At 38.0% G+C, this 27,795-nt stretch overlaps 4 protein-coding genes and 1 long non-coding RNA gene across 10 annotated transcripts in view; 2 read left to right on the forward strand and 3 right to left on the reverse strand.

Moving 5' to 3' along the window:
• LOC124639102 (heparan-sulfate 6-O-sulfotransferase 2) overlaps nucleotides 1-6,782 on the reverse strand; it is a 55,911-nt gene extending 49,129 nt beyond the window's left edge. The window contains exon 1 of the mRNA XM_047176335.1: nucleotides 5,979-6,782. Within this exon, the coding sequence (XP_047032291.1) occupies nucleotides 5,979-6,167 (189 nt within the window). The 5' untranslated portion in view covers nucleotides 6,168-6,782. The remainder of the gene's footprint in view (nucleotides 1-5,978) is intronic.
• A 2,137-nt stretch (nucleotides 6,783-8,919) lies between these two features.
• LOC124638669 (YTH domain-containing family protein 3) lies at nucleotides 8,920-15,999 on the reverse strand. Of its 6 annotated transcripts, none has more exons than XM_047175692.1 (6): nucleotides 15,776-15,999; nucleotides 15,643-15,667; nucleotides 13,058-13,189; nucleotides 12,493-12,501; nucleotides 10,462-12,131; nucleotides 8,920-10,348 (listed from the first exon to the last, which is right to left on the reverse strand). In XM_047175692.1, exons 1-6 carry the CDS (start codon nucleotides 15,797-15,799, stop codon nucleotides 10,307-10,309), a joined length of 1,902 nt encoding a protein of 633 aa, XP_047031648.1. In that variant the 5' UTR covers nucleotides 15,800-15,999; the 3' UTR covers nucleotides 8,920-10,306. The 6 variants fall into 6 exon arrangements, with proteins under 6 accessions (XP_047031648.1, XP_047031631.1, XP_047031656.1 ...); XM_047175675.1 differs by having other exon boundaries at nucleotides 12,376-12,501; XM_047175700.1 differs by lacking the exon at nucleotides 12,493-12,501 and having other exon boundaries at nucleotides 15,776-15,998.
• Nucleotides 16,000-16,220: 221 nt separating this feature from the next.
• On the forward strand, nucleotides 16,221-16,941 carry LOC124643790. The gene is made up of 2 exons (XR_006985982.1): nucleotides 16,221-16,303; nucleotides 16,581-16,941. It is a non-coding gene; the product is annotated as an uncharacterized LOC124643790 (long non-coding RNA).
• Nucleotides 16,915-18,987, reverse strand: LOC124643782 (ribonuclease H2 subunit B). Its single transcript, XM_047182877.1, has 5 exons — nucleotides 18,749-18,987; nucleotides 18,406-18,615; nucleotides 18,071-18,195; nucleotides 17,611-17,785; nucleotides 16,915-17,366 (listed from the first exon to the last, which is right to left on the reverse strand). The coding sequence occupies exons 1-5, from the start codon at nucleotides 18,843-18,845 to the stop codon at nucleotides 17,032-17,034; spliced, it is 942 nt and encodes a 313-aa protein (XP_047038833.1). The 5' UTR covers nucleotides 18,846-18,987; the 3' UTR covers nucleotides 16,915-17,031.
• A 589-nt stretch (nucleotides 18,988-19,576) lies between these two features.
• LOC124641565 (replication factor C subunit 4) lies at nucleotides 19,577-24,488 on the forward strand. Its single transcript, XM_047179669.1, has 6 exons — nucleotides 19,577-19,758; nucleotides 19,832-20,107; nucleotides 20,438-20,656; nucleotides 21,438-21,597; nucleotides 21,994-22,076; nucleotides 22,526-24,488. The coding sequence occupies exons 1-6, from the start codon at nucleotides 19,649-19,651 to the stop codon at nucleotides 22,731-22,733; spliced, it is 1,056 nt and encodes a 351-aa protein (XP_047035625.1). The 5' UTR covers nucleotides 19,577-19,648; the 3' UTR covers nucleotides 22,734-24,488.
• Nucleotides 24,489-27,795: the final 3,307 nt, after the last annotated feature.

Below are 27,795 nucleotides of genomic sequence, written 5' to 3' on the forward strand. Positions count from 1 at the left end.
TTTTAGACAAGTCTTAAACTGACGTTAAAAAGTTTTTGTGGTAAGACGGTATGACACGTCTTTCGCAGCCTTTTAGCGTTTTTTTCCTATCAAATTATTTTAATGAAAACAGATGTAGAGCATAATTCTTCCTTTTTTGGTGGAGATAGAATGAGCTTTCACTCGTTTGGTAAAATGAAACACAATACATATCCTACATATGGTTACACCCACAATTAGTCTCATTCCATAACTGTCCGGTTCTGAACGTGGATCCCATAAACTGCATAATTATGAAGGAAAATTGCCAATACTCGCCACACTTGGCAATCCGATTGGCGATGCAAGCACATCGTTTAAACATACGCGTACCATTGATTAGTAGTTTATTGTACCTAATTAGCAGCCTCGATGACTGTGTTACGCAATCAGGGCAATGCTTTAGCTACACTGTTTCTCATTCATACAGTATAAGCAGAGTACAGACATCATCTTCATCATATTAGTCCACTGCTGAACGTAGGTCTCCCCTAGTGAGAGCCAACCACCCCAGTCTTAGGCAGAAGTAGGGTTAGGTACTAGGTTTTAAACTTTTAGCAGGTCAAATACTGGGTGATTATCTAAGACCTAAGATGGTAAACCTGTTTCTCTTTTCAGAATACGAACCGTAAAGTAGGCTGTAACGTCAAATAAATCGGAGTTCGGGCCCACAATTAAAAATAAATGCTTCCAGTACAACTTTCGTAAGAACTTCGGCACGATACTACTTACTTCAAGTTGGCAACAACAGACATTTGTAGTCAATATTCTATTCTATATTGTAATGTTCAGTTCCAACGAGTTTAATAACAATAACGTTTTATTAATCCGACATAAGTATTGTTAAACGTTATGGCTTCTAAGCTCCGCATTTGGAAACGAAAGTTTTAGGGAACTTTTAAAGATAATTCGTATCTAATTATGTCTGAAATTATGTGGCTCATCTTGTTTCTTGAATATTTACATACACTTCTAAATCCACTTTACTTTCATGGTTTCCATAACAATAAAAACGAATCTTGAAAGAAAAATGTTGTAATACATTTTAGAGTTGCGTTAAAGGTCGGTGGGGTTAGGAGGGTGACGGGATAAAGGGCGTCTATCCCCTCCCTGCTTGTTTGTTCGCCTAATGAAGTGGGTAGAGCGCCCTGGCCCATTAATATACAGTTACAATCAGCACCCACCCCAACGATTCTACTCCACTTATTACGATTACTAAGATGTCGCCGAGACACCAAACAATAAATATTAAGTACAGTTTACAAGTAAGACTCCAAAACAAATGTAATTTACTAAAGTATTACTAGTCAGGCAAACGGCAAAAGTAATTGCATTTATCGAGGCAATGTGTATCGATTATTACGATTCTCAATAACCCTCTCATCGATCAAAGGTTTTCGCGGCGGATTACTCATCATTGATGCATTGGCAGCGGTTTGTAATAGAAGTATAAGTTTACGAAATACGATATGGCGCCGGGCGCGGAGGACGCCTTTTAGCGCCTTGTAAATGTTATGAAGTTTATCGTCAACTGCAGCCCCTTGGAGCTCGGCGGCACTTGTTTAGCGCCATTGTTTCCTTATCTTTTCCTGCTTGTCACAGGGTGGTGTCGCCTGCGGTCGCCAAAAGTTTACACGAACAACTTGGTTCATTAAGAAATATAACTCTTACATAAATGCATTCAACTGCTTCACTTAGAGAGAAGAGAGTAAGTATGCTTATAAACCTGGTCTAGAATTACATAAGAAGGTTCGCCTATGTGTTGACATTACCTAATTAAGAAAAACCGCAACGTGCCCTGAATGTTCACTTCGAACCGCTTTAACTTGGCTACTCACATTCACGTATTTATCTAACTTTATCTCTTACTTCGAGCTGAATTTCTCTGAAAGTAAGACCTGGTTTCGATATAGGTCAAGTACATAACGGTTTATCAACATGTTGTAACAAGGCTTCAGTTATTATAACGAACAAAATTAATGCGGCGATCGCGTGTGAACGCAATTTAGTGCAGAAAAAATGTTAAAGTTCAAAATTACCGAATTAGGTATGTAATGAATGACTAAGCTAACAAAATTAAATTCTAGGACACTAAGTAACACCAAAAAACATCAATTTGATGTTTCTAATTACATATAACCTTTTTATTTGATTCAGCATGTTAGGAATGTCTCTCTAAGTTCGATCGCGCTGTATTCTTGAGATAATCCTAAACTGGCGCCGTATAATTGGGTTAATTAAGCTAATGGGCAGTGCTAAACACTTACAACATAACTACAAATCCTAAGTACGAAGTACTTGCTAGCAATTAACATTGCTCATTCGAGGTAAGGCAGAATACTAGACGAGCCTGCTTGAAGGCTTTATTAATCAAAGCTGCAAAGAACCTCTTTAGTTAAAATATGAGACGCTTAGCTCTTATGTATGTAAAAGAATCTTGAAAGTCCCTTGGTGTTTTTGCATCGGGTGAAATTAGCATAAATAAAGCCCTTATCTGAATACGTAGACGTCGGTGATGTAGGCGTATCTGTCCAGGTGTTATCCTGTCCATTATCAATTCACGGCGCGCCAGCTCACAGCGCCATATGAGGCCGTAGGGACACCGTACGAAACGCAACTGGCGTGCAAAGAGATGCAATTTTATCCTTTGTCTCGACTTTTGCAATTCGAATGTTAAACGCATGACCATAAGTGGAACTGGAGAGTGGTATTTCAAGGACCGAAGGCCCTGTCTCATGCTTCATGGTCGGGAAGACTGCAACTTTGTTTCAAGTTGAGACTGCAGTGTATTTACTTTAATATGCCATGCTACATTTGAGAGATTTATAAACTAGTTTTCTATAGCAGTATGTGTTGAGGCAATATCCAGTGGTGTTGAAACAGTTGGAAACTAACAATAAGATCGTGAAGTAACATGTTTGCACAGATGTGCTCTCTTAATATAATTTTCTTAAAGAAATTCATCACGATTACATTCCAATGGATTTATATTCATTAGGTAGAGGAATGTTTTGTAAGCAGTTGTCTGACACCATAGAACCGAGACCATTCCTGATCTGGCCACGGTGCGTGAGCCCGAGACACCTACATACCACTTTATTGCAATCTATTCGCAGTTATTCAAATTACAGACCGATTTCCGTCTGCCGCCACCCATCCGCCCACGAATCCCTGTCTATTAAGCTCCGCTCACGAGATCGTTCGCATTGTGAACCAGTTTTACAAAACAAAGTAGGTACGACTTCATTAGCAGTTCCGATTGAGTTTCACAAAGATATTAAACTTATTATTACATAAAGCGTGGCACGTATCAATTTTTATTAAAAAAATGATTGATTGCTACATGTTTCAGCTTCATGCCGACATGTAGTGGAGCTTGCAAGTCCTGCTGGGCATTTTTTGCGGGCGGCTCGTTCGACCGGACGGCGGGTCTTTGCTACCTACTCATAAAAAATGATCAGCACGGCCGGCACGCTCTTAATTAGTGGAGTTGGGAATATCCACTATCTAGACTCACAATTATTATGATGTACGATTTAGTCAACGCCAGAATTAGGCGAATTAGCGTTTCGATTACATCAATTTAGCAACGTCTCGTTGAAATAAAGGAGTACAATATTTGGATGTACCTACCTATTGAAAAAATCTAGTGTTGATCTAACCATCCCATGTCCCCTTTATATTTCTGTTGTTGCTAAGGTCTAAGTTTAAGTTTAGTATTTTTGGTAAAAGTAATCACACAAAAATAGATCAAGTAGGAAAGTAAGCAGGCATATACTACATGTACTTAAAAACAATCAGTTGCTGATAATGTAGGTACCTAATGTGATTTAAATATCCTTGACAATTTGCATAACTGATTAGATAAGAAAGGGAGATAAGTATCACATTTATATCTGCACTAAGGATTAACAGAGAAGTAAAACAAGTTGCAACAGTGAGTGTAAATAGACAGTCAGTTACTGTAGTAAATAAAATACTTTACAATTTAATTTCATATTATATTGACAATATTTTATCAACTTTATTTTAAATGCAAAAGTAACATTCAATTGCATTTAAGTACTTAAATAATATTAATTTACTGTTATCTATAAAACAATAATTTTAATATTTCTGTTTTGCAAGTTCATAGATTGTTTGTTGCCTTTGCCACAATGTTTTGAATATCAATGCATGGAATATTTCTTCTCAATAAGAAAGCACATACATATATTTTTGTGACAGTTGCTATCATAACTGAAAGAAATTGGCTGTGCATTATATTCTTACCAAAAAGTGTGTTGGGCCTTTTTAATTAAAAGATGAGTATTTTTTCCTAGAAATATATTAAAACCAGTGAAAAATTTAATAAGCCTAGTCTTAATTCCAGTCGGTGAAGTAGTTCTCTGAAAATGTCAGTAAAACTATCAGGACCATAAGTTAGTAATAAAAAACTTAACTAAATATAACTGCATACTTTTAGTACTTATAACAGAACTTAGGTAATATCATATTATTATTTAATCCATTCATGCCATCTTTGAAGTATCCATATACTCCCAAAGAAACACTTTATGAAGTATAAGTCGAGATACATTGTAAATGGCATTTTAGAAATACATAAATATATCTCTCCTAGTTGTCTCGATGTACCTTGGACGATAGAATACTCGGGCCAACCGCAAGTAAACCTTAAAGTCCCAGTCCCAGTCCCTTAACTTCTTTCCGTGCCCAGATAAAATACACGCTAACAGTGAAAGAATTTTTAAAATCGGTTCAGTAGTTTGGGTACAAGAAGACAAAAAGAAATGAATTTTATATATTATTTTTTAAATCACAGAACATACACTTTTTTAAGAAAACTAATCAAGTATACAGGTTTAAATATAGGATTTTAAATGTCACCTTGATTCATTCACAACAAGCTTCTGCTTCTATTAATTGTTTAACATTTATTTTTATTCATATATTATGACCACATTATTATCAATGTTCTCAGTTGAGTCATACATTTTATAAAATCAATGTAAAACATATTTACATTATTATTCAATAGTTTCCTCATGGCGTCTATTTAATCACTGCAGATTTAAATAATAATTAATAGGAACATTTTTTTTTACACTATCAAACTTGTGTTATCATGTTAAATGTTCGGTGAATTCGGAATTATATTTGCTGCTAATTAAAATTTTAGTTTTAACCGATTTTGTCAGAATCTTTTTTTTTTGAACTCTCTTTGTTTTAGGCGATGGGTTAGTTTTCAATTATAGATAAATTATTGCCACTATTATTTTTAAATAAGATCATATACAATTTAATTTTATAAGGTACCATTAATAACCAACTTACTGGACGAAGCAATGGGTATATACTATTGCAGTTTTAATACTAAGCCTAAGGAGATTTGTTTTGCTATGAAGTTTGTATTAAATTAAATAAAATTGTATATAAAAGATGTTATATTATTGTCAAACTTTAATGTCAAAGTTTCACTATAGTTCGGCCGTTCAGAGAATGCGTTCCTGACACCTATCAGTTAGTCAAAATTACAACACAAAATTACAACATTCATTGATTATTATTGATATAATAATGTTGTTTTAATGCTCAACAATTGTTAAAACGATAAACAACCAGCAAAAATATTTTTATCGTACTGCAACGCCATTACAAAGTTACGTCGTCAGTTCAATCGCGATGTGTCAGAAACGCATTCTCTGAGCGGCCAAACTATAGTATACATAAATACATATTACAATTACAGAATAATTTTAAATTAAAATATGTAATAAATTATATGAATATTTTATTGTATAGTATCAAAGCATTAAACCGATTTATTAAGAGGTAATAAATAAGTTTTCTTGTATTCTATAAATTATTATTTACATTGATTTGTTTTGTTGAACTTGGTTATAAATCTATAGAAACAAACATCAACAACAAATTGGAAGAGTGGAAATTCCAGTGCTTACCTGATCGGGACAGAAGTATCCAAATGCAACCATTCCAAACAGAGACAGTAGTAAACAGAAGAGTATCACTTTTCGTAACTTCGATCTTGGCTCCATTTTTTTTATTTCGTAGACACCGCTCGGCAGCAACAAAGCGAAATCACTATCTACTTGCACTGATACACTTTTTTGCATTTCGACTGAATGCATGTCTCATTTTTACAAAAATATCCCCGACCCAACACTCACTGATTCTGTCTACTGTCTTCCTTTTACTACGAAAGTACATAAATTCATTGTAACATTGATTTCACATTGTTCTTATCGACGCTTGATTATTTGACAGAGATACGATACGATAGCATTGTTTTGTTGATATCACTCGTAATATGTTATGCCATTAACAAACCCGAAAATAAAATGCGAGACGAGAACGATAGACCAAGGTGAGCCCGAGCCGACCAACTGCGACTGACACTACTCAAAGACGACTGACGGACCCGAGACGCGACGGAAGGCACTGAACACAAACAAACAATCCGAGGGTGAAGCACGTTTGAACACTGCGCCTCACGCTTACGCACCATATTATAGAATCGACTACTCGCAGTTAATTAATGATGAAAACTACAATATCAAGTAGAGATTTTTATCGAAATTAACGAGATTTTTTCACAGCAGATTCAATTTGCTTTACACACGGCGAGTTCCATTCCCAATGGTTAACTTACATCAACACTTTGACAGCGGATGTGAAAATAGGATAGCTTATGGGACGTGCTAAGAGAAAGTAAGAGATGGTATCTTCTTGTTATGATGAAGATTAGACAATACATTTCCACACAAATAGGAGTTCTGGAACGCAGTTTTCGTTTAGAAATAGCTGCAGGAATCTGTCACTTTCTACATCTTTATTTAGAATCTCCGTCGAGAAATGCTTACATAAAAATCGTGAAAATAAAAAGATGATTTAGTTTCCTCAAAACACGCGGGTGTTTGTTTACAAATCAGAGAAACTGCTACAAATGGTGTTAACAACAACAGTTTACAATATTAAAACTGTTTTCATATCAAATCAATTTTCCCGTGATAGGTACGTTACCCCCCATTTTTTTAAACAGAACCATATGTAGGTACTGTGATACCTACCCCAAGTGGAGGAGCCTACTTACATTTTGACCTGCCTACTCCGTTAGTGGCCGTGCACAGAGTCCTGGGGCCTGATTCTCCTAAGTTAATAATGTCAAAATAGAAATCGAATCGCAATATGATCGCAATAGCAGTTTTAACCATATCGGGCATTCTGCTACTAATATAAGACCAATCGTATTCCAACGACATTCGATTGCGATTGATTGGTCTGCTATTTCGGTGATTTTGGTCTATACGGTAGTTTGTTCTACAATCATATTGTAATAGTTAATCACTTGTAGACAAAATGATTCATTATTGAATGACAGAAAAGGATAAAAACGTTTATTTCAAAGAATAAATAGCGGAATGCCACATACGTTTCAATCGTAATCGAGTCGGGATTGGATCGCAGTCGAACGTGAATCGTATGTTGCTTAAGTAAAATTAGGAGAATCGGGCCCCTGGGTTCAATTCCTGAATTTATATTATAATACAAAATACTTGGGGTATTTTGTAATAATGTAATCGCTTTGTGATTTGGAGGATGGAACCACCCACATACCAATATTCTTGTTGTAGGTGTTTATAATATAGGGAGTAAGTAAAGTATATTATACTTTCATAAATTAGCCCAGAGTCTAGAAGCTGTTACATCCTAAAATCGTGTTAAAACCGAATGCAGTAGCAGGCGTTATAAATCACGTCAGACCGATCGATAAGAAAACCTAGATACCTAAAAACGAATAGGTAATGACTTTTTCGGTTACTATGGCGATAGTGCAGCCTAGCTAGTTACACGAGAGACGATAAGACAGTGCGTGGCGGTGATTTTATCCAACGACTTTATCTTAAAACGCTAGCTTGGTAGGTACAGTGAGAAAAGTAACTGAACAAATCAAAACTGCTAAACAGCGTGTCGTTGATAATTTACCAGAGTATTCATCTACCTATTTTAACATTTAGGATGGTAAGTAAATACAGGCGTGTGTTTCTGACGGCCAGTTTCTTCATCAAAAGTAAAAGTCAAAGTAATGTCTAAAGTAAAAGTAACGGTCAAATTCGTTTTTTCAAGGCTAAAGTGACAGCAGAACTAATAGAAAAAATGAATTTGACCGTTACTTTTACTTTAGACATTACTTTTGATGAAGAAACTGGCTGTAAGAAATTATGACCCTTTACGTTGTTAGGAAGATTTGAAAATTTTTATTTGTTCAGGTACTTTTGATGCTGACCTTACGTAGGTACCTATGCACCACTCGTAGTCTTGAATTAACTGATGTGTCGCCTCTCATAACCTGTAGGTGTATATTATTTTTTTAATAGGATACTTGTTGAGGTAGGTACCTGGTTCCACTAGTGTGAACCTCTCACCCAGCACCATCGCTTCGAAGAATATCAAAATTGGTGAAAAGTTATGTGTGTCTGTGGCGATGTAGCTCTCGAACGGATGAACCGATTTTGATTATTTATTGTTTGATATTAAATGATGATGGAAAAGTAAAACAAGGATGCAATAATATCGAATTTGAAGAAATAATATTGAGTATTTTTGCTGTAGCTGTTTCAGTAAAAAATAAGACAATGCTTCAAGTTTGGGAAGGACTAAGGACTGTACGACACGCATTGATCTGTTGATTCTCTGTTAGGTTTTATTAGTCATCATTCTTGGAATAAAAATATCGTATGTTCGTCTCTTGATTAAAATTCAATAACAATTTACATACAGAAATAATTTCTTTGCTATGTAACAGAACTAATATCTATAGTTATAACTAACAGACACACAAACGATAATTTTAGGAACGGCTGGAAAAATAATAATTAACAATTTCAATGACAGGCTTTAATCCAGTATCACTTCTAAGTAAGAGAATTTCATATAGAAGGTACATAATTTTTAAAATAATGCTTCATATGTTATGAAGGAAATCAGTTTCCTTACTAAAACAGAATACAAACTAAAAAAATATGTAAAACAATGGACATATCTATAATGCATTAGCAAAATAACTAGAAATTAGATTTAGGTATTAATAAAATACCTTGTGGCACTACTACTAGACATCTACACAAATTAAGAACAGATTCCAAATATTTCATTTATTGTAAACGAAAAGGCACTTTAAAATTAAGGTGGGGGAGTAATGATACATGAATAAAAATATAATTAAGGTCAGAACAAGTTATAATGGAAATTTCCTCTTGTTTGTCATCAATTTCTCTCGTCACACTGTAGTTTCACTTAAAAGTAGAAAATATTTTAAGAGTTCTTTTATATAATATATATGTACACATGTTAAAAAATTCAACAAGGAACAATCCATACATACCTACAACTTAGAAATAATTATGTGATCAGAATGTCCTCAAACTAGTTGACACAGTAATTAAATAGATAATAATAGGTGTCATTTTACTCCATGATATTGCAATATCAAATACATTGTATGCAAATTATGTAATATTGCCATATCGAAAATAAGTAAAACAGGTAAAACCAGCGCATGGAGTAAGACTAAACTCAATGCCACGAGAGAACTCATACATAACTGTCCATTATATTGATATAAAAAAATTTATATAAAAGGTCCACACCTTATTTGATTACAATTTCTGCAATATAAAAGTTATAAGTCACCACTGATATAATCAGCTATCCATACATTGAATGAATATCATAGACACTTGATGCCGAGGTACCATAACACTCAGTCTGCGCACAATGTGTAGATACTTCACCAGTCCCCAAACCGTAGGATCAACTCCTCTCACCACAGAATTTTCTAGTTATAAAAATTACTATATTTTATCGATTCAGTCCACAAATTTGAAATAAAGTCCACAATTCCACTCATCGTCATATAGTGCTTTACTAGTACATGACGATTGTTGGTATTCATTAATGTTCTGTTCACTAGGCGTTTGTTTAATTAAACGTTCTTCCAGTACGAATATTATTTAGCACATTTTAATTTGTTGAAAGTTTTTTTTAGCGATGCACTGTTTAAAACAATCAATAATATCTATGTTACATTAAAATTGTTCAAGTTGGAACGCAACAACCGCCGGTCACGTTGTAGGAAGTAATTCCTCTTTCCTGTCTATGTATGTCCACTATACATACGTCTATGTAATGCGGTACCAATTAGTCGACTACTAGTTGTCTATGGGGAGAAGCCAGTCCTCAAATTGTATTCACATAGCAAGCACATCAATCAATTGCGAGGACGTCCGCGACCGCGCGAACCGTCCCGGTCCTGAAATAAAACATTCTATTAGTTACAGATCATATCATCAGCATCAGACTAACAAGCAAAATCTTAAATCATATTCTTGTACAAAATTAGTGTACATATTTTAGTAAACCCACCTTGCGAGGTCTGTTGTAATCACGGTCACGATACATATTGGACAGGGGACCGTCGCGGTACATGCCTGATTCATTGCGGTCATTATGGTCGTTATAGTCCCGAGGTCCGTCATCCTCTAAATCGAGAGCGTCGCGAGGGTCGCGATAGTTGCGCGAGTCCCGATGGTCCCGAGAGTCGCGTGAGTCGCGGTGGTCCCGCGGGTCGCGGCCGTCCCGCCCGTCTCGCCCATCGCGCCCATCACGACCGTCGCGTCCGCCCCTACCATCGCGACCGTCGCGCCCTTCCCGGTCATCGCGACCGTCACGCTTGTCACGATAATCACGATAGTTCCGATATCCGCGACCGTTGTCATGATCCTCACGATTATTGTCCTGAGGATGGTGAACAGGAACCTTGCGGGAATCTTCTTCTTCTTGACGCCTCTCGTAGTGAATGAAGTCGTCAAAAATAGATGTAGAATGGCAGTAACAGTGCATGATTCTTAGCACTTGCAGCCCTTTCGCGTGCGGCACTTCCTGCGTGTCGCGAGAATTTGTCACCGGCTTGTTCTCGTTATTCTCTAATTTGATATGACGTAGTTGCACGTTCGGAACGTCCTTAACATAGATCCACCTTACACGAAACTGTCCCTTCCACTTGTCCTGAGACCACACATTAGAGTTGGAGTTGTAATCGACCGCACTAGTCATGCGTGCCATTCCGCAGAAATGGCCGCTACCGTTCACTGAAAAGAACAAGAAGACTGCACCACCCTCCCTTTCACGTTCGCGGTAAGCAGCGTCGAGTCGCTTGTTGCCGTGCTCAGTACTGCACCATATCTCGTATTTGATGCTGCGATGGATATCATCTTCCGAATATGACTTGATCACAAAGAACCGAGCCAGAGGCGCACTCAGATCGAACTCCTTGGGATTGTAGTCATTCTTGACACGTAGCTCGTCGAGCACGGGGTGCGGCACAGCGGCGGCAGGCGGCGGCGGTGGAACGGCCACGGCGGGGGCGGCCAGCTGCGGGCGCGGCGCGTGCGGCTGCGGCGCCTGGTGCGCCTGGTGCGGCGGCGGCGCGCGGGGGGCGTGCGCCCACGCGGGCGGCGGCTGGTGCTGCGGCGGCGGCCCGCGCTGCTGCAGCGCGGCAGGCGACGGCGCGGCGGCCGGCGCCTGCGCGGGCATGGGCAGTGGGGCGGGCACGGGTGGTGCCTGCAGGGGCGGGGGCGGCGGCGCGGTGACGACGGGCGCGCTCTTGCCGGCGTCCCATGTGCTGATGTCCATGTTGTGCTTCCCGGGGATTATTGGCGGTGGAGGCATGCCGGGGCCCTTCTTCTTCACGGCGCCTCCCTGCGAGGACGGAGCCGGCTTGGCCGGCTGGCTCGCAATCGACGCCCATGTCATCTTTTTGGGCTGAGAGCCACCTGATACATCCTTGAGCTCTGGAGGACGATCCTTCTCCGATTTGTGTTCGCCGAGCGAGAGTGACTGCACTCCCGTCTCGACGGCTTTGATACCGTCGGGCACATAAAGCCCGTCGGCCCTGTAATAGTCGTCATACTGCTTGGCGCGGCCCAGTTGCCCCCAAGTTGAATAGTCGCCATTACCGTGGAAGTAATTAAAAGTCGACGCTGGTTGGCCGAATGCAGCGGTCGAAAATGGTGTTGTTGAGGGCCCAAACACGCCTGAAATTATAACGAAAATAATTTAAAAAGACAGTCGAGTATTACAGCAGGTAGAATAAAAATATAAATTGACAAATAAAGTGTAAGGAAAATGGTAGTTTGATGGTGCAGGTAATGTCGGACACGATAGATGGATGCGGTTTAATAGAAGCAAGATATTGATTGAGGTATTGTCGTATTTAAATGAACATTTGATGAAAATAGAAGTGACATCTTTTCTCTTGTTACTATGAATACTAGCTACCATCCATTCCATAAGAATCGTGAGGATTGTATCCTCCGAAAGTCATCGGGTCTGTTCCATTGGTGGACCATGTCCCATCCCCGACTCCAAAAGCTTGATAAGGAAGTGCTGTTGTACCGTAATAACCTGAAATAAGGAAAAATATTTGCCTCTAAACAAATTTCCCACTTTCTAGTTATAATTAAATATCTTAAAAAAGCAACAAGATACAAAAGATGTTTTTAAGATTTTTTTTTTTTTAATTGTACGACAATAAATATCAGCATCTCTTTCTGGCACATTTTGATGAACAGTGCATTTTTGGTTTGTCATTTGCAAAAATAGATAGTTATGTAATCGATATTATATCGTAGATACTACAAAAGACTGAAAGCAGTTCTGTGTAGGTCAAAGTTTAACTAATTATGGATTGACCTTTACTAAATACAAAGAGACTCACTCCACATTAGATAAACCTCTTTGGATCGTCCTCAATATTTTTAAATGATCCAGACCATAGACAAACCAAAGTAAGATCATTTAAGGTCTACAACAAAGTAAGCAATACCTTATTGGTGACTAATATTAATACAAATGATTTAGTCACAATTGAGTTGCAGGAAATGAATCTAGATCTGAGTCATTTATATGATTGGGTCTTTGGGGCAGGGTCGGTAGAGAGTATCGAAATATATGTACCTACCTGCCACGCTGTAGGGGTCGGCCGCGGACGAGATGGGTGGCGCATAGGAAGGTTGCTGCTGGTGGCGCCATGACACCTCGGCCAACTCGTCGCCGCCGCTCTCTAAATGTTGCTCTTTCGGTGCATTTGTCACTACAAACATATATTCCAAACATGAATGTCTTGTGCATGAACATGCATTTAATATGTGTTACTCACATTGTTTCGCTATGTAATTAAATGAGAATGGAAGCAGCCTTGTCATGGTTGCCCTGGACAAAGTCAGTTTCCAATTACATCATTCATTTTTATGATGAAAATCATACCTACTTCTGTTAAAAATATTAGGAGATGAGTGTGCATTTCACAGACTGTATACAGACAGAAACATGCTAATTTTTGTTATACCTGATGGTATATAATAATCCAACTTTTTGCACACCTCACTTATCACAGATCATGTAAATGTCACTTAGCAGTGCATTTACAGTTGGGTGAGTATTAATTAACACACAAAATACATCTATAGTATTTCACAGTACAAGCTACTGACATAACAATAAATAAGCTCTAAGACCATAACAAATTTCATGGTACATAGTAGTACAACACAATTGTTTTGAATGAGTCACATCAATATGTGATAAAAATGTGCAAATGCTTGCACATTTTTATCACATATTGATAGACAGACTTTATTTACTCGAGTCTAAGGATCAATTAAGTATTGTGTTACAATTGTGTTCAGATTTTTAGCAACACAACACTAAAAGTTTTGCTTGGCAGCCATTTAATGTGAGCAGGCAATCATGTAGACACATCTTGGTATTTTTATTGAGTCAAAAGTTAAATAGTTTTATCTGGCAAACATATGAACAAGAGTATATCCATATGTATAATGTATAATCTAATAGCGGTTTCCCCACAGTTTCACCCACATCCTGTGGAAACTACTTCTAGTGAAACATTTTATGTAATAGTAAAGAATTACCGATATTGGTTCAGTAGATATAGAGATTACTGCTACAACCTTATGAACACACTAAGTGTTTTTATTGGTTAATTGCATTGCAATAAAAATGTTGTCAGGTTAAGCGAGATATACTGTATTGAAACCTGGCAGCCTAAAACCCAGAATGAGGAAGGTAGGTTTCTATTTTATTTTCTTTAACATAGTCTGAATAGTTTTTATAGTCATGCATGGCCATGGCCATGATAGCTAATACAAAGACAATTCATTACAATTGAAGTAATAAATCAACTACAATTATTATTCATGGCAGGTACTACTGGTCCTTTATTGTAGTAATATTTATTGTATTGTCATATTAATTAAGGAAAAAATGCAGGAACTATTTGGACCTACTAAAAGTTAGCTACTCATAAATGAATAAGTCTTTTTTATGTTGAACATTTGTAATGATAACATTCCACCCAAATAATGGCTTAAACAAAGACACCTGTTATGTATGGCACAAATACTTTCTGCCAGATGTTTTGTACAATTCTAATATTGTACATGTCTAAGTGCTTTCAATAGGTGACAAATACAAATATACTGAGAATTTGCTTTCATGCAAACACAGATAGTAGGAAACCTAGGCCACAAGAGATATGGCAATTATTTCAAAGATATCACAAAGTGAACCAGTGTAATTCATAAATATCAACTTATAATCAGTCTATGTATATTCTACAATTTATTGTCCACATCTTAAAATAAGGCTGAATTGGTATCTCATCTCTATCATGTCCATTTAAAAAAAGAATATTGCACAGGTAATTCCTCTTTTGTGTGTTTAAATAAACAGGTTCTATATTCTATTTATGCATTTGGACACACTGTAACTACTCATGGACTTTATCACTGCACTCACATAACACAATGCATCTGTTATTTTAACCTTAAATTATTAATATTCATCAAGGTCAACAATTAAATTGAGAGCAAATCAGTAAGTACCTAGTGATAGTGTAACTATGTATAGATAACACTGGTGAGCAGGTAACATTCTTGATAAAAAAAAGATCAGGCAAAGATGTCTGGCAGGTTGATAGGGACAGGACACTCAGAATATGTAGTGTCTTTTGAGACATAAATCATGCAGTACTTTGCTCATTTTGATACACTGAATGAACTGTTTTAAGATACACATCAGAGTAATAAATAATGAATAACTTACTGTGATCTACAAAGTAGTACATGTCTGCAGCACAAACACATTTATAAACAGGTACAGGGTACAGACAGAGCCATTGATTATGTGTGGGAGGTAAAGATTTTCAAGCTATTTTAGATAGGAGTCTGTGGGATGTTTGGGTGGGCTACCCACCTACATCCTCTCAGGTGTACAAAATAGTCATTGTAACACATTTCACAAATTTTAACGTGCAGCTGTCAACATTCTCACATTTGAAGCATCTACATGGCTTCAGACGTTAATTCTAGATCATAAAACATGCAAGTTATAATAAAAGTGAAAGCTAAAAAGATTACGACGCTAATCGCAGCATCGCAATAACGAGAACCGAATGCGAAGCCGACCGGTACGCTGTTCCACCTACGGAGAAAACACTTTGCAACGTCATAACGATACCATCTTTACCTTGGTTCCCTTGCCCTTTCATCCGCTACGACCGCCACAATCATGAAACAAGAAACAAAACACCAATATTAGCTATACAACAATACCTTTTAACACGTAATTATTTAACAGAGATAGTTTAAATGCGAAATACCTGATCTGACACGCCTGCTGACATTGGCCGCGATTTTAAGAATATAGAGCACTTATGGAAGTCTTTAGACACGACAATATCAAAATAAATCACATCAGTTTCACTACACAAGGTCCGAAGTGTCCGAGATTCACTTAATTATTTCTAAATGTCCGTGTTGTATAAAAATCCGCTGAAAGTCCGAAACGGATGGACGTTTGTTAATGGCGACCAAAGCAGTGTTGCCAATGTTTTTTTCGGAAATAACCGGTTAAATGTAAATGTAATCACCGTAAATGGCAATTTACAAACGTTGATACCTATTTGTTATATTCTTAAGTTTCTCTTTATTTATTTTAGCTTAAATTGTAAGGCTAACCAAAAGTGGGCGATACCATTTCTATTCTACGAAAGTTACATTTTGTCAACCTGCCATTCATGATTCATCAGCGTGATTCATTCATCGTAGTCAGCTGACTTAAAACTACTCATACATCAAAATAGTAGTTAGTGGCTACACTGTACTACACCTGCTTATTTATTGAATTGGTAACAGTTATAGGATAATACGACTATAGGAAAGACAAGAGGACCCTCCAGCGTCGATAACTGATTAAAGGTCTCTGCACACAGCGGGCGCGGCGCGGCGGGACGGGACGGCGACGTGACACAATGTACTAGATCGTCGCGTCGAGCGGGACGGCTCTGTGTGGCGACCTCCGTAATATCTAGTACATTGCAACTGCTCAGTGTCGCGTCGCCATCCCGTCCCGCCGCGCCGCGCCCGCTGTGTGCAGAGACCTTTAAAGAAGTTCCTTTTTTTCAGAGCGCTCAGTAATCAATCACTAATCATAAAGCTATGAGTTAGAATGCACTTGTCTCAGGAACTACTAGTCTGAAATTTGAAATTAATTTTCAGTTTTAGTAAACCCCTTTATCGAGTAGTGTAGAGCGGAGTAGACCTTATGCATGCGACAGGGCCGAATCAACGAACGGAAGCCATTCAAGCTATTAGACAGTAGGGTATACAATTTCCATGAAGCTTTTAAATTGGAGTATTCGTGAGAAAGGTTTCAGCGTATTATTTCGACAAGCATCTAATATAATTATGTATAACTTTACATAGTAATGGTGTACATGGTTATAAATTAAAAAATAAATTGGTATTTGATATAATAACATTCAAATGATTTATTGAGTTATTTTGTCCTCCAATATTAAATTTGTCAACAAATACATTTTTTAATGTCAACAAAGTTATTAACTATAATAACAAACTAATTTAACGATTTCTTTGTAAAAAATGATGAAATAGTTTTGGTCCCACTTGCTGCTTTTTGTCTTGCTTTTTCTTTTGCTGTTAGAACCTTTTCCTTCTTCACTTCATTAAAGTTTTTGTCAGGTATAACAAATAATTTTGTCTTAGATTCATCATCAGAAGCCTCACATTTTATTTTCTTGTTAGGTTCATTATTTTCGACTTCTGATTTCCTTTTATTTCCTATAGTTTCAATCAAGTCAGGCTTAAAATTAAATCGCTTTTCTAGTGTTTGTGCCATTTCATCTTGGAGATACTCGGATATCATGCCACAGGCATATTTAAGGTAGAATTCTGGAAAATAAAGTGTATTTATAATTTCATAACAGTTAGATAAATATAATCAAAAGTAGCATGTCTACATTTCAGAAAGTTCGGTCATTCAGCAATTCTACACATTTTCAGAGATAAACCATAATCTCTTATTGTTAAGTACCATTCATTGAGTTATTTTAAAAGAATCAAGGTTAAAATATTAACCCCCATTATGTGGCAATTCTGTGATTTATAAATGTGGGATCCTAAAAGTTTAACATACCTTCATCTATACCGTCATTGCTAATATTGCTAGTCACAAATGTAGCTGATGCAGCTCCCGAGGTGACATGAATGTTTTTCTGTCTCAACACTTTGGCCAACCGCCGCACTCTCTCGTCCAGCCAGGTCATAGCTTTCTCTTCATTGTACTTGTATGCTTTCATTTCTGGCGGACCCTTTAACAGTATAATTTTTTTTAATAACATGCTCATATTGAATTAGAAACCTTGAGGAATGTTCAGAATTGTATTCAATAGACAGTACATATTGTAAATGTAATGGAAAATCTGTGAGCATTTGATACTGAATTGGATAACATCAGCTATGAGAATTTCCCTTATGAAGAACCTTATAGAATTTATCAGAGAACTTTGTTTTTTACAATATAAGTAGCACAGCTGTGGTTGGTACTGGAAGATACGTAACTTTTGATAAGTAGGTACTATTTATAGTTTTTATACCTTTAAATCAGCAACACTGTCCAAACTAGGCATAAAGTCAAGAATTTTGTCATATCCCTTTTCAGAAAGCAAGTCTTCTAGTGGCACAGCTCTACTGGTACACTGCTCCTTTAACTTTGGTAATACTGAAAATAGATGAAGACAAATAAGTTTAGGCTTAGGAATCCTAGAAAAGCTTTTTGTCAGTAGAAAGTTTCTATTCAAATCTAATTATACCATAAATTTAATTATTATTTATGTTCATTGTACCATTAGGCACATTTTATTCACTAACAGAGACTGAAAGGATAGAGAAATTATATATATATATTTTTTTATATCAGAGTAAGACTTACCTAGAAATAAAGGGTTCACTGGAGTAACCATTTGGATACTGCCATCAGATTTAACAGTATTTCCAATAAACCATGACCTGTGTGGTTCATCAAATGTAACAATTTCAAAGATTTTGTTGTTCTCGTCATCTAGGCAGTACTTGGTAGGCCTTCCGTGTGTCGGATGAGCCAAAATAACTATCCTGAAGTTTATGTTCTCCAGCAAGGAATCTGGAAATACACAAATCACCAAAATGTATTTATTACCTATCCAAAAAATTGGATCGTCTTAGGACTCTTAAAAGGCAAAGTATCACTCACTGGGTCCTCTTAATCTATTTGCAAACTATACAAATATTCGAACCTTTTACAAGTAAAATCCAGGAGCTTTCAACACGCTTTTTAGCGGGAGATACTGTTGAAACAGGAGTTGTCGACTTTTTCTTCGATCTTGTGGCCATTTTTATGTTAGATTAAGAAGATCAAGATAATCAAAACAATAAATAAACGAATCAAAATATGAATTTACTGAGTTAAACTTATTTTCGCGCTTTATTTACTTCGCCATCGCCAGAGAGTATATAATCACTACGTTTTAGCCATAGAGTATAGTAAATAGATTGGTTTTAGCCATCGCCGCTTAACGCATTGTTTTTCAACGGACTGTCATGTTTAACATGTTTTGTCTGACATAAAACAACCAACGTCAATTTTGATATGGATGGTAGAGATAACTAGAATAGCAGTTCCACGCGGTTTCATCCGCGTCCTGAGGGATTTACTTTATGTATTTTATGCTATTCTGCCTGGTATACATGGCGAGCAGTAGCGTACGCTACCCTGGTGTTAGTATTAATACTGAAATAATTATTCAAATCGGTTCAGCAGATCTGGAGCCTAATCAACGCAACCAAATATACATACATATAATACAAATAATCAAATTCCTCTCTATACATTGGTACAGAGTGTAGAGATAAGGTGAATCGTAATTTTTGCGGTTAGTTTCGCAAGAGTGACCAAAATAAATCGTAATTTACGGTCTCTATGTACAACACTATAGTTGTGTTCCAGTTACAAAAGACGGTAAAGTGAATTATCTTGAGCATAAATCTATCCCTTTCTACCGCTAGTAAATCAGCATTTTCCATTTCAGTTATTTCTTGTCACTTGTCAGACAGAATCAATCGGTGGTTGTCTGTCATTTGAATTTTCAAACCGCGCTTTTGGACAAACTTGGAAGTAATTTTGGGAAGACAAAGTCATGCAAGCATTTCTTAAAACTGGTAAAATCTCCGCATCGGACAAACCTTCGTCTTCTGGTGTAAAAACTTCTGGAAAGAAGAAGCCTCCTGCGCCATGGGTTGAGAAATAGTAAGTGTAACAAGATAACCATTTGTCACCGACATGGCTTGTTGTTTTACAAAACATTTGATATTGTTTTCAGCCGGCCGAAGACGATAGATGATATTGTGGATCAGGGAGAAGTGGTTCAAGTGCTGCGGGAGTGTTTGTCTGGCGGAGATTTTCCTCACTTGTTGTTCTACGGTCCGCCGGGTACCGGCAAGACGAGTGCGATCTTAGCTGCGGCGAGACAACTGTTCGGCGATATCACTCGGGATCGCGTGTTGGAGCTGAACGCTTCAGACGAACGCGGCATTCAAGTGATCAGAGACAAAGTGAAGTCCTTTGCTCAGCTCACTGTCAGCAGTACAAGACCTGAGTAAGTATCATTTGTTGTTTTGATAAATACTACTGGTTCACTTCCACTCAACATCCCAGGTTAAAATTGACTGGATGTGGCTAATCCACTTCAATGATCCAATTAGATCTAGACTAGGTCATTTAGTTGCCAAGAGATGCATAGTTTTCAATATCTTCCTTACTGTTTCATGTAAATGACACTGAGATACATAGCACATACATATTCACTCAATTATTCTTGCTTTGCTAATTAAAAAAAAATACCTCAGTATATTTGCAATAGTAAGTTGGAATCTCTGAATTTTCTTCAATCAACTGTATTATCAATTTTTTCATGTAACAATTTCAGTGGGCGTCCATGTCCACCCTACAAGCTGGTGATCCTGGACGAGGCAGACTCCATGACAAATGCTGCCCAAGCAGCTCTCAGGAGGACCATGGAGCGGGAGACCAGGACCACTCGCTTCTGTCTCATCTGCAACTACGTGTCAAGGATTATACCTCCCATTACTAGCAGATGTTCCAAGTTCAGGTTCAAGCCTCTAGCCAGGGAGAATGTTATAAAAAGGTAATTTATTTACAATGATTAATTATTGTAAAAATCTATTTTGTTGATACTTACCTATTTTTACAAGTGAGAACCACTTATGTCACTAGACCAAGATTATATGAAAAGGCCTTTATTTTATAAAAAAAAGCTATTTCTTTTGGCAAACTAAGTGGAGATGAAAATGAGATCCCAAGAATAAGTGTAGAAGAAGAAGAATAACATACATGTCTATCTTTATCTCATAATATCCTGTTAATAGATTCTCTAAAAATAACAGGAATTGAGTACTTAATTACACATTTTCAAATGTTATATGAATTCAATCTTATCTATTTTCTTAGCTAATGTTACAAAGATAGATCTGTTTGCTTGTTTTTTGGCATTAAGTAAGCTCCAAAAGTACTGAACAACAGAAACTAGCTCAAAGCTACACTATCTTCAAGCAACATAGACGATATTTCAACTATTTAGGCTCTTGCTGAAAATTAGTGCTGAGGCTTTTGTCCCATATAGGGTCTCAGCATTAAGCTGAGCGAGGGCTGTTTCACATGGGGTGAGACACATATTTATTTGGGAAGGCAACCCCAACATGATTGGGAAAAGGCTCGGAGGATGATGAGACACATATTTCCCATTACTGTATTTTAATTGTAATTCGTCTTTTTTTTTTCTTTTTTCTAATGTTTGTAAACTTATTTTTTTTGTAAGGCAGTGTCACACGCGTGAATAAACGTAAAAAAAAGATATATGGGAAGAAGCTATAGTTCTATTTCTAACACGAATTCCCAACTTCACACAGACTACGTGAGATATGTGAAGCTGAAGGTGTAGACGTTGGCACTGGTGAAGTGCTGCACCAGGCGGTGGACACATGCGAGGGTGACCTGCGTCGCGCGCTCACCGCCATGCAGTGCTGCCAGAGGCTGCTCGGCAAGATTACTGCTGAAGGACTTGTGGAGGTCAGTTACATAATTATGTATATGTTGGTGTTAGAGATTGCGTTATTGAGACAAGCTCTGTCTGTTCCTGTGGGAAAATCCGTTGGAAACAGAAAGACAGTCAAGAAATGTATGACAGACGCACTAATGCATCATCATTTAGGTGTGAATGATTTTATGTACACACACAGAATACAGACAAGAAGAAAAATAGAACAGATAGTACAAAGGCACAGCTTATTTCATTAGAAATCTCTTTCAGCTGGCTCGTTATGAGAGAGTTAGAATAGAAAGAGATGCAGATAGAGTGCGTAAAAAGGAAAGCCTTTCGTTTTTAAAAGTTTTCCTGTAGTTTAGAAAAGTTATTTATCCTTTATTATTTCAGAATCATTTCATTGACCAGTGACTTTGTTATAGGTAACTGGACTGGTTCCTGAGAAGCTGGTCGACAAATACCTGAGCATCAAGAACTACAGTGAGCTGGAGCAGTTTGTTGAAAGGTTGGTTACTGCCTATTTATTTCTTTGAATGTCAATTAGTACAGTTGTTTCACCGGTTCTTTACTTTTACGTAAAAGATAAATAGTACATAATAATAAGCCCTTGTCAATCTACTGCTGGACTCCCTCGGCATGATGATAATGTTATTTTGTTATCTCCCATATCTTTTTAGAAAAGGTCTATCAAAATCATAAGTCATTTATTCAAACTTGGCTGCAAGAGCGCACTTTTTGAACGCCAGGAATTTACCTAAGACAGCCCCCAAAACGCCCACCCTTCACCACTTCCTATGTGTTTTTGCTGGGAAGAAGTGGCGCAACAAACTCCCCAGCAACACATGTCTGTCTGTAGGTTGGAAGAACCTTAAACATCTAACAGAAAATCCCCAAACATTTTTGAATTTTATCATTCAACAACAAAATCACTCAATCTAATCCCTTCTTCCACAGTTTCCTCATGGAAGCATACTCAGCCTCCCAACTTCTAGAACAGCTAAGCGCCACCGTAGTGACGGCCGGCCATCTTACCAATAAACAGAAGTGTGAGATCAGTGACAAGCTCGCCGTCTGCGCACATCGCCTGTTAGACGGAGGGGCTGAGCTCATGCAGCTCACAGACCTCGGCTGTACCATCATCATGGCTAATAATAACTCTTAGAAGAAGAGGTCTGTTATATGTATAGAAGCTTTGTGTTAATGGAGGGTAAAGTTAAGGAAGAACTGTGAGATCAGCGACAAGCTCGCCGTCTGCGCACATCGCCTGTTGGTCGGTGGCGCCGAGCTCATGCAGCTCACAGACCTCGGCTGTACCATCATCACGGCTAATAATAACCCTTAGAACAAGAGGTCTGTTATGTATATTAAGGTTACGATAAGGTTTTTTTGTATGTAGTTTCAATCTTATGGAGGGTAGAGTTAAGGATGTTCACGAGTATGGTTGACTATAAATGTAGGAATTCAGAATCATAAAACTATAAAAAATGTCTCCTAAGATAAATTAAGGAGCATGTAAACCTAAAGTGATGAACCGAAATGAGTAAATATAACAGTAAAAAGATAATAATGGTAACCAAGTAAATGCTATGCTGGTCATGAAAGGGAGGATTTTTACTAAATAATACTTTCCGTTCCAAACATGCCATTCCATAGTAGCTTTCTGCCAGACAAGTAATAAAGTCAACATAGTTGGGAAAAGGCTCGGGAGATGATGATGATGTTCGCGTATCTCCGTTGTTTGCCCAGCGATTACAATATTTTTTTTGCTTGAAAGGGTACAATTCCCATTATCATCTAGTTCAGGATTTGATGATGGAAACTCGGAGAAAACGAGAGCAACTCGAAAATTGTAGGCCGCCTTGTGGTAAGTTTTGAGTTGGTAAGACTGGTTGTCAGACTTTCGAATGATGACTGCCCGTAGCGACTGCCAAAGGTGTTCAAATAACAGCCGGAAGCTACCAATTTATCGTGCCTTCCGAACCACGACAGAATTCGTCATAGAGCGTTGCATAACCTTACAATCGACAGATCCAGAAGAATTTGACTTAGCCACAAGCTCTTAAAAAAATAATAACTTTGGGAATTGTATTGAAGCATAGAAGCATTTTGTTACAATTTTGACAGCAAATAGGGGTGCTCTGTGGCCTGTATCGATTGCGCCCTTATACTTTTTATTGTAACATCGGTTTCGACCAACTAATCAATTTGATGTGATAGGAGGAATGTTGCATTTATTATAACACATCTTATAATTAGATATTATTTTTGTAATTAGCATTTTTGGCCGACTTTATAAAAGGAGGTCCTCAGTTTGACCTTATGTATGTTTGTGCGCGATTATCTCAGACGTAGGAGAAGAGGTTTAGGGATAGGTACTATTGTTTCGGGAGTCGGGGATTTATTTTTTGAAAAAAAGTTTTTGTATATGCAAACAGCATCGAATCAAAAGTGAAACAAAATTGCGTTTCAAAATAATCGATATTTGTAAATCAAATATTTCATTGTTCAAAATAATAAATGCTAAGTCAATAAATACGATAATTTCAACCAAAAGTCTTACCCACTAAATTATCTTAGCATAATACAATGTAGTGTTGTTACTAGGACGTTGCAAAACGCCTCATCCTGTCCTAGACTCGTTAATACCGTACAGCGACCTTCTGAACTTAAATGTTAGATAATCACATTTACATCTTCCGATAACACTGGTTTCTACATACGACATTTCAAAATTAATATACTTTAACAACCAAAATGTACTGAAAATAATGTTTGTTTTTTACCGACTTCAAAAAAGGCGGTACTTGTGTCTATGTATGTATGTCTGTGCGCCGTTATCTCACGTTTGTCTGAAGCGTATTTGATGCGGCTTTTAGCAGTGTTTGTTAGACTTAGGATAAGTTTTTATACATACGTATGTTATTGAAGTCGTTTTCTCGTTCTCTCGATTTCGTTTTAAGTTTCAGTATGAATGTGGTGTGTTAATAAAAGAAGTTATTAGTAAAGGATTTTGATTTTTTTAAACAGAAATGCTTTCATCCCGGACTAACGTTTCGTTCTTGGAATTGTAGAACCCTGAATTTGTACGTGATGACGTCATATTCCGTTATTCCTATCTTCTTGCCTTTGGAACTAAATACTGAACATTATTTTATTGGTGTTTTAAATATTCACAAAAAAGTTACATTCTAAGTCTAGTGAATGTACAGTCACCCTATTTTTTAAATTTCATTATTGTTTTAGCTATTCTTTTTTCATATAATAGTCGGCCCTGCTTTGTAATACCATGCCGAGTGACTCGTATTATAAATTATGGATTATATTGAATTTATAATAAGTAAATATAAGTCTTGTGTGTGATGGATAAGCTCAGACAATGCACAGTTTTGATACTAAGTGCTACTTAATTTAAAGATTTGCACCGAAACTAAATTGGATAATGAATGTTCTGTAGGAGCTTAGACTTCACTAAAATCTAGCTACTGTGCAATTTAAATTATGCCTCCGAGTGCGTAAATAATTGAACACGTGTATCTAAATATCTGTTCGCTAATACTGTAAGTACATGTTGCTCTGTTCACAATTTCAATGAAAATTTAATAATAGATTCAGATTTCAATTCCAGTCTGTTAATGATACCTTTGTGTGTTATGCATGAGATATTCAAGAAATAGTTCATTGATTATAATGTGGGCATTTCAGCCGTATGATTATTGTCAACGCGATTTTGCACGGTTTGTGACCGTCAGCGCTGTACAATTACCGCTGCAGCCACAAACATGTCGCTAATGCACTTTGTTATCTCAATGGCATTTAGATTGGATTGTGGATTGTGTCAGTGCCGAGCAAATAAATCAGCTTATTGTATAACTGCCTTTTAATGTACCAAACGACGACACGATTGGCTGTATCGGCCATAAAGTATCTTTTTACTTTCATTCATAACGTGGGCCGTTTAAAGTGTGTTGTCAGGTGGATAGTGGCGCGGCCCGAGCACTCGACCACTACCACCGAGTGTGCAGTTTACGCGCGCGTTCATTTCACTTCCGCTGTCGGTTGAACGGACTGCCGAGTAGGAAAGAAGAAAATAACGTTCTTATAGAAAGATAATATCGGGCGGCGCGGTGGTTCGCCCCTCCACGTCAGTACGCTCGCGCGCTGCGCCGCGATTGGTCGCCGCGATGCCCGCCTCCCCCCTCCGCCGCACGCGCAGCGTCTAGCTTTCCAGATTTCAAATCTCGACCGTTTATTTCATAGTGAGCGGGCAGAGCGCGCGGGCCGCGCTCCGTCGCTGGAGCGCGCCGCATACAATCATGATTGTTTAAAAAAAAACACGGCAACGTGCTCGTGAACGGTTCGGTGCTACAACGTGACATCGCTAACGATCAGTGCGTGCAGTGCGTCGTGCTCGACGGTTCCACGAATCAGCGCCGGCGGAAAGGTCAATTTCTTTCGATGAGTGGAGGTTTAGTGCATGTTTCTGTACATCATGACTAGATCCACACTCATCCATGGAAGTTGCGAGTTTCTACGGGATGCGGGAGGCGGCGAAGTCGGCAGCAGCGGCGAGCGTCAGAGCCGGTCATCACGGCCGGGTATGATTACCGTGCGCGTAATGATACGTTGAGCGGCAGGTACGCGCTCTAACGCCGAGGTTACGTCCGCGCCTCTACCTGCGCGCCAACCGCCCAAATAATGTCATTTAGATACACTCCGCGCCGGTTAGCTATTGGTTGTTCAATGTAAGTTTTTGTAGTTGTTTTTCATCAATTTCAAAGGTAAAGAATTGAAGTTTTTTGCGCTCAAGTCACGGTTTGTTCTTGAGCGTCGGCCGAAGAATTTGAGGTACCCATATTTTGTAAGATTGGACCGGTAAGGTTATCGGCGTCCATTCCAAAAACCTCACGTGCGGCCGGGGTGAGCGCGTAGGGGTGCGGGGGGTGGGGCGGCAGATAGCGGCGCAGGCGCATCTGCTCCTTCTGAGAAAGGCCATTGTGGCGGTCCCGGAGTGGTCAGTGCGGTGACGTCACGGGCCGGGGCCGACAACCTTTCCCCCGCGCCCCGCGCTTCATGCTATACCTACACAACATTGAGGTACATCCGACAGCGTTCGCGAATAGTTCTCAAAGAGATTAGTTTGCATGTTATTTGTTATGTAAAATGTTTTTGTTGATTGGAACTTCGTTATCTTTTTATTTACATTTCATATCCTGTAAGGTGACTCGGAAGGATAATATGATATCAACTCAATTTACTGGTTTTTCTATTGAACTTGCTTCCTTTACCACAAATATGAGATTAAAATCTTGTGATCACCAGCATGTTTCTCGTGCTTCCTCTTAAGTTTCTTCAAAACTGCCATATTGGCGGGAATACTGCCAATCCCAGTTTTTATTCTTTGTAAATTTTTCCATACGTCCATTATATTTGATAACAAAACTTATTCCGTCCACTGTTATAATAATCCTCAAAAATCTAAATTCTTACCACAATACCTGAAAAACTCGTTTCAAATCAAGTATTCAGTTCCAAAACCAATGTCCCAAGCTCGGCTGTAGAATTCCGTCCTTAAAATCACTATTGTATATTGAAATAATAATCTTGGTAATAACAATAATTTTCCCGCCAGTTCTAGAAACCGCAGTTGAAAGCGAGCTATCATTCAAACCCCCGACCATTACACCCTAATGGACTAGTCATTCAGCTTTCTCAGGAAACGCTCGCCTTCTCAAAAACCCCACCGCGTCTGACAAAGCAATTTCACAAATTCTTTTCAGACTAAATTATACTGTGTCCATCAAGAGTGGCGGCTCTCTGTTATTTCTACATGTTTTTATGCCTCGTAGAGTTACTTAATAGTGTTCCGGGTAGTGGGTTTAGAGGGGCAGGTACCAAGCCCCAGGTAGAAGGTACAAAGCGCGGGCCCGACAAAAAAATAATTGTGTAAGGGGCTTGTAAACGTTTTGTTAAAAGTGAGAATTAGACGTACGGAACATTCGGATCGTGGTGGAACGCTCGCTTCTCGGCGCCTTCACATTTTTCATAACAAATTATCACATTGAGTTTATTACTTGTAATTTTTCCGCTACTCGGTTTTTCTACGAACATGTTTTATCTACCAAATTAATTAGATGGCGTTTAATTTCAACATTAACTATGTAATGAAATGAGTTAGGCGCGTGTTATTTTTTTACGATATTACCTACCCGCGTTACTGGCCGAGC

The sequence above is a fragment of the Helicoverpa zea genome, chromosome 2 (genome assembly GCF_022581195.2).
Source record: "Helicoverpa zea isolate HzStark_Cry1AcR chromosome 2, ilHelZeax1.1, whole genome shotgun sequence".
NCBI classification, from domain to species: Eukaryota; Metazoa; Arthropoda; class Insecta; order Lepidoptera; family Noctuidae; genus Helicoverpa; species Helicoverpa zea.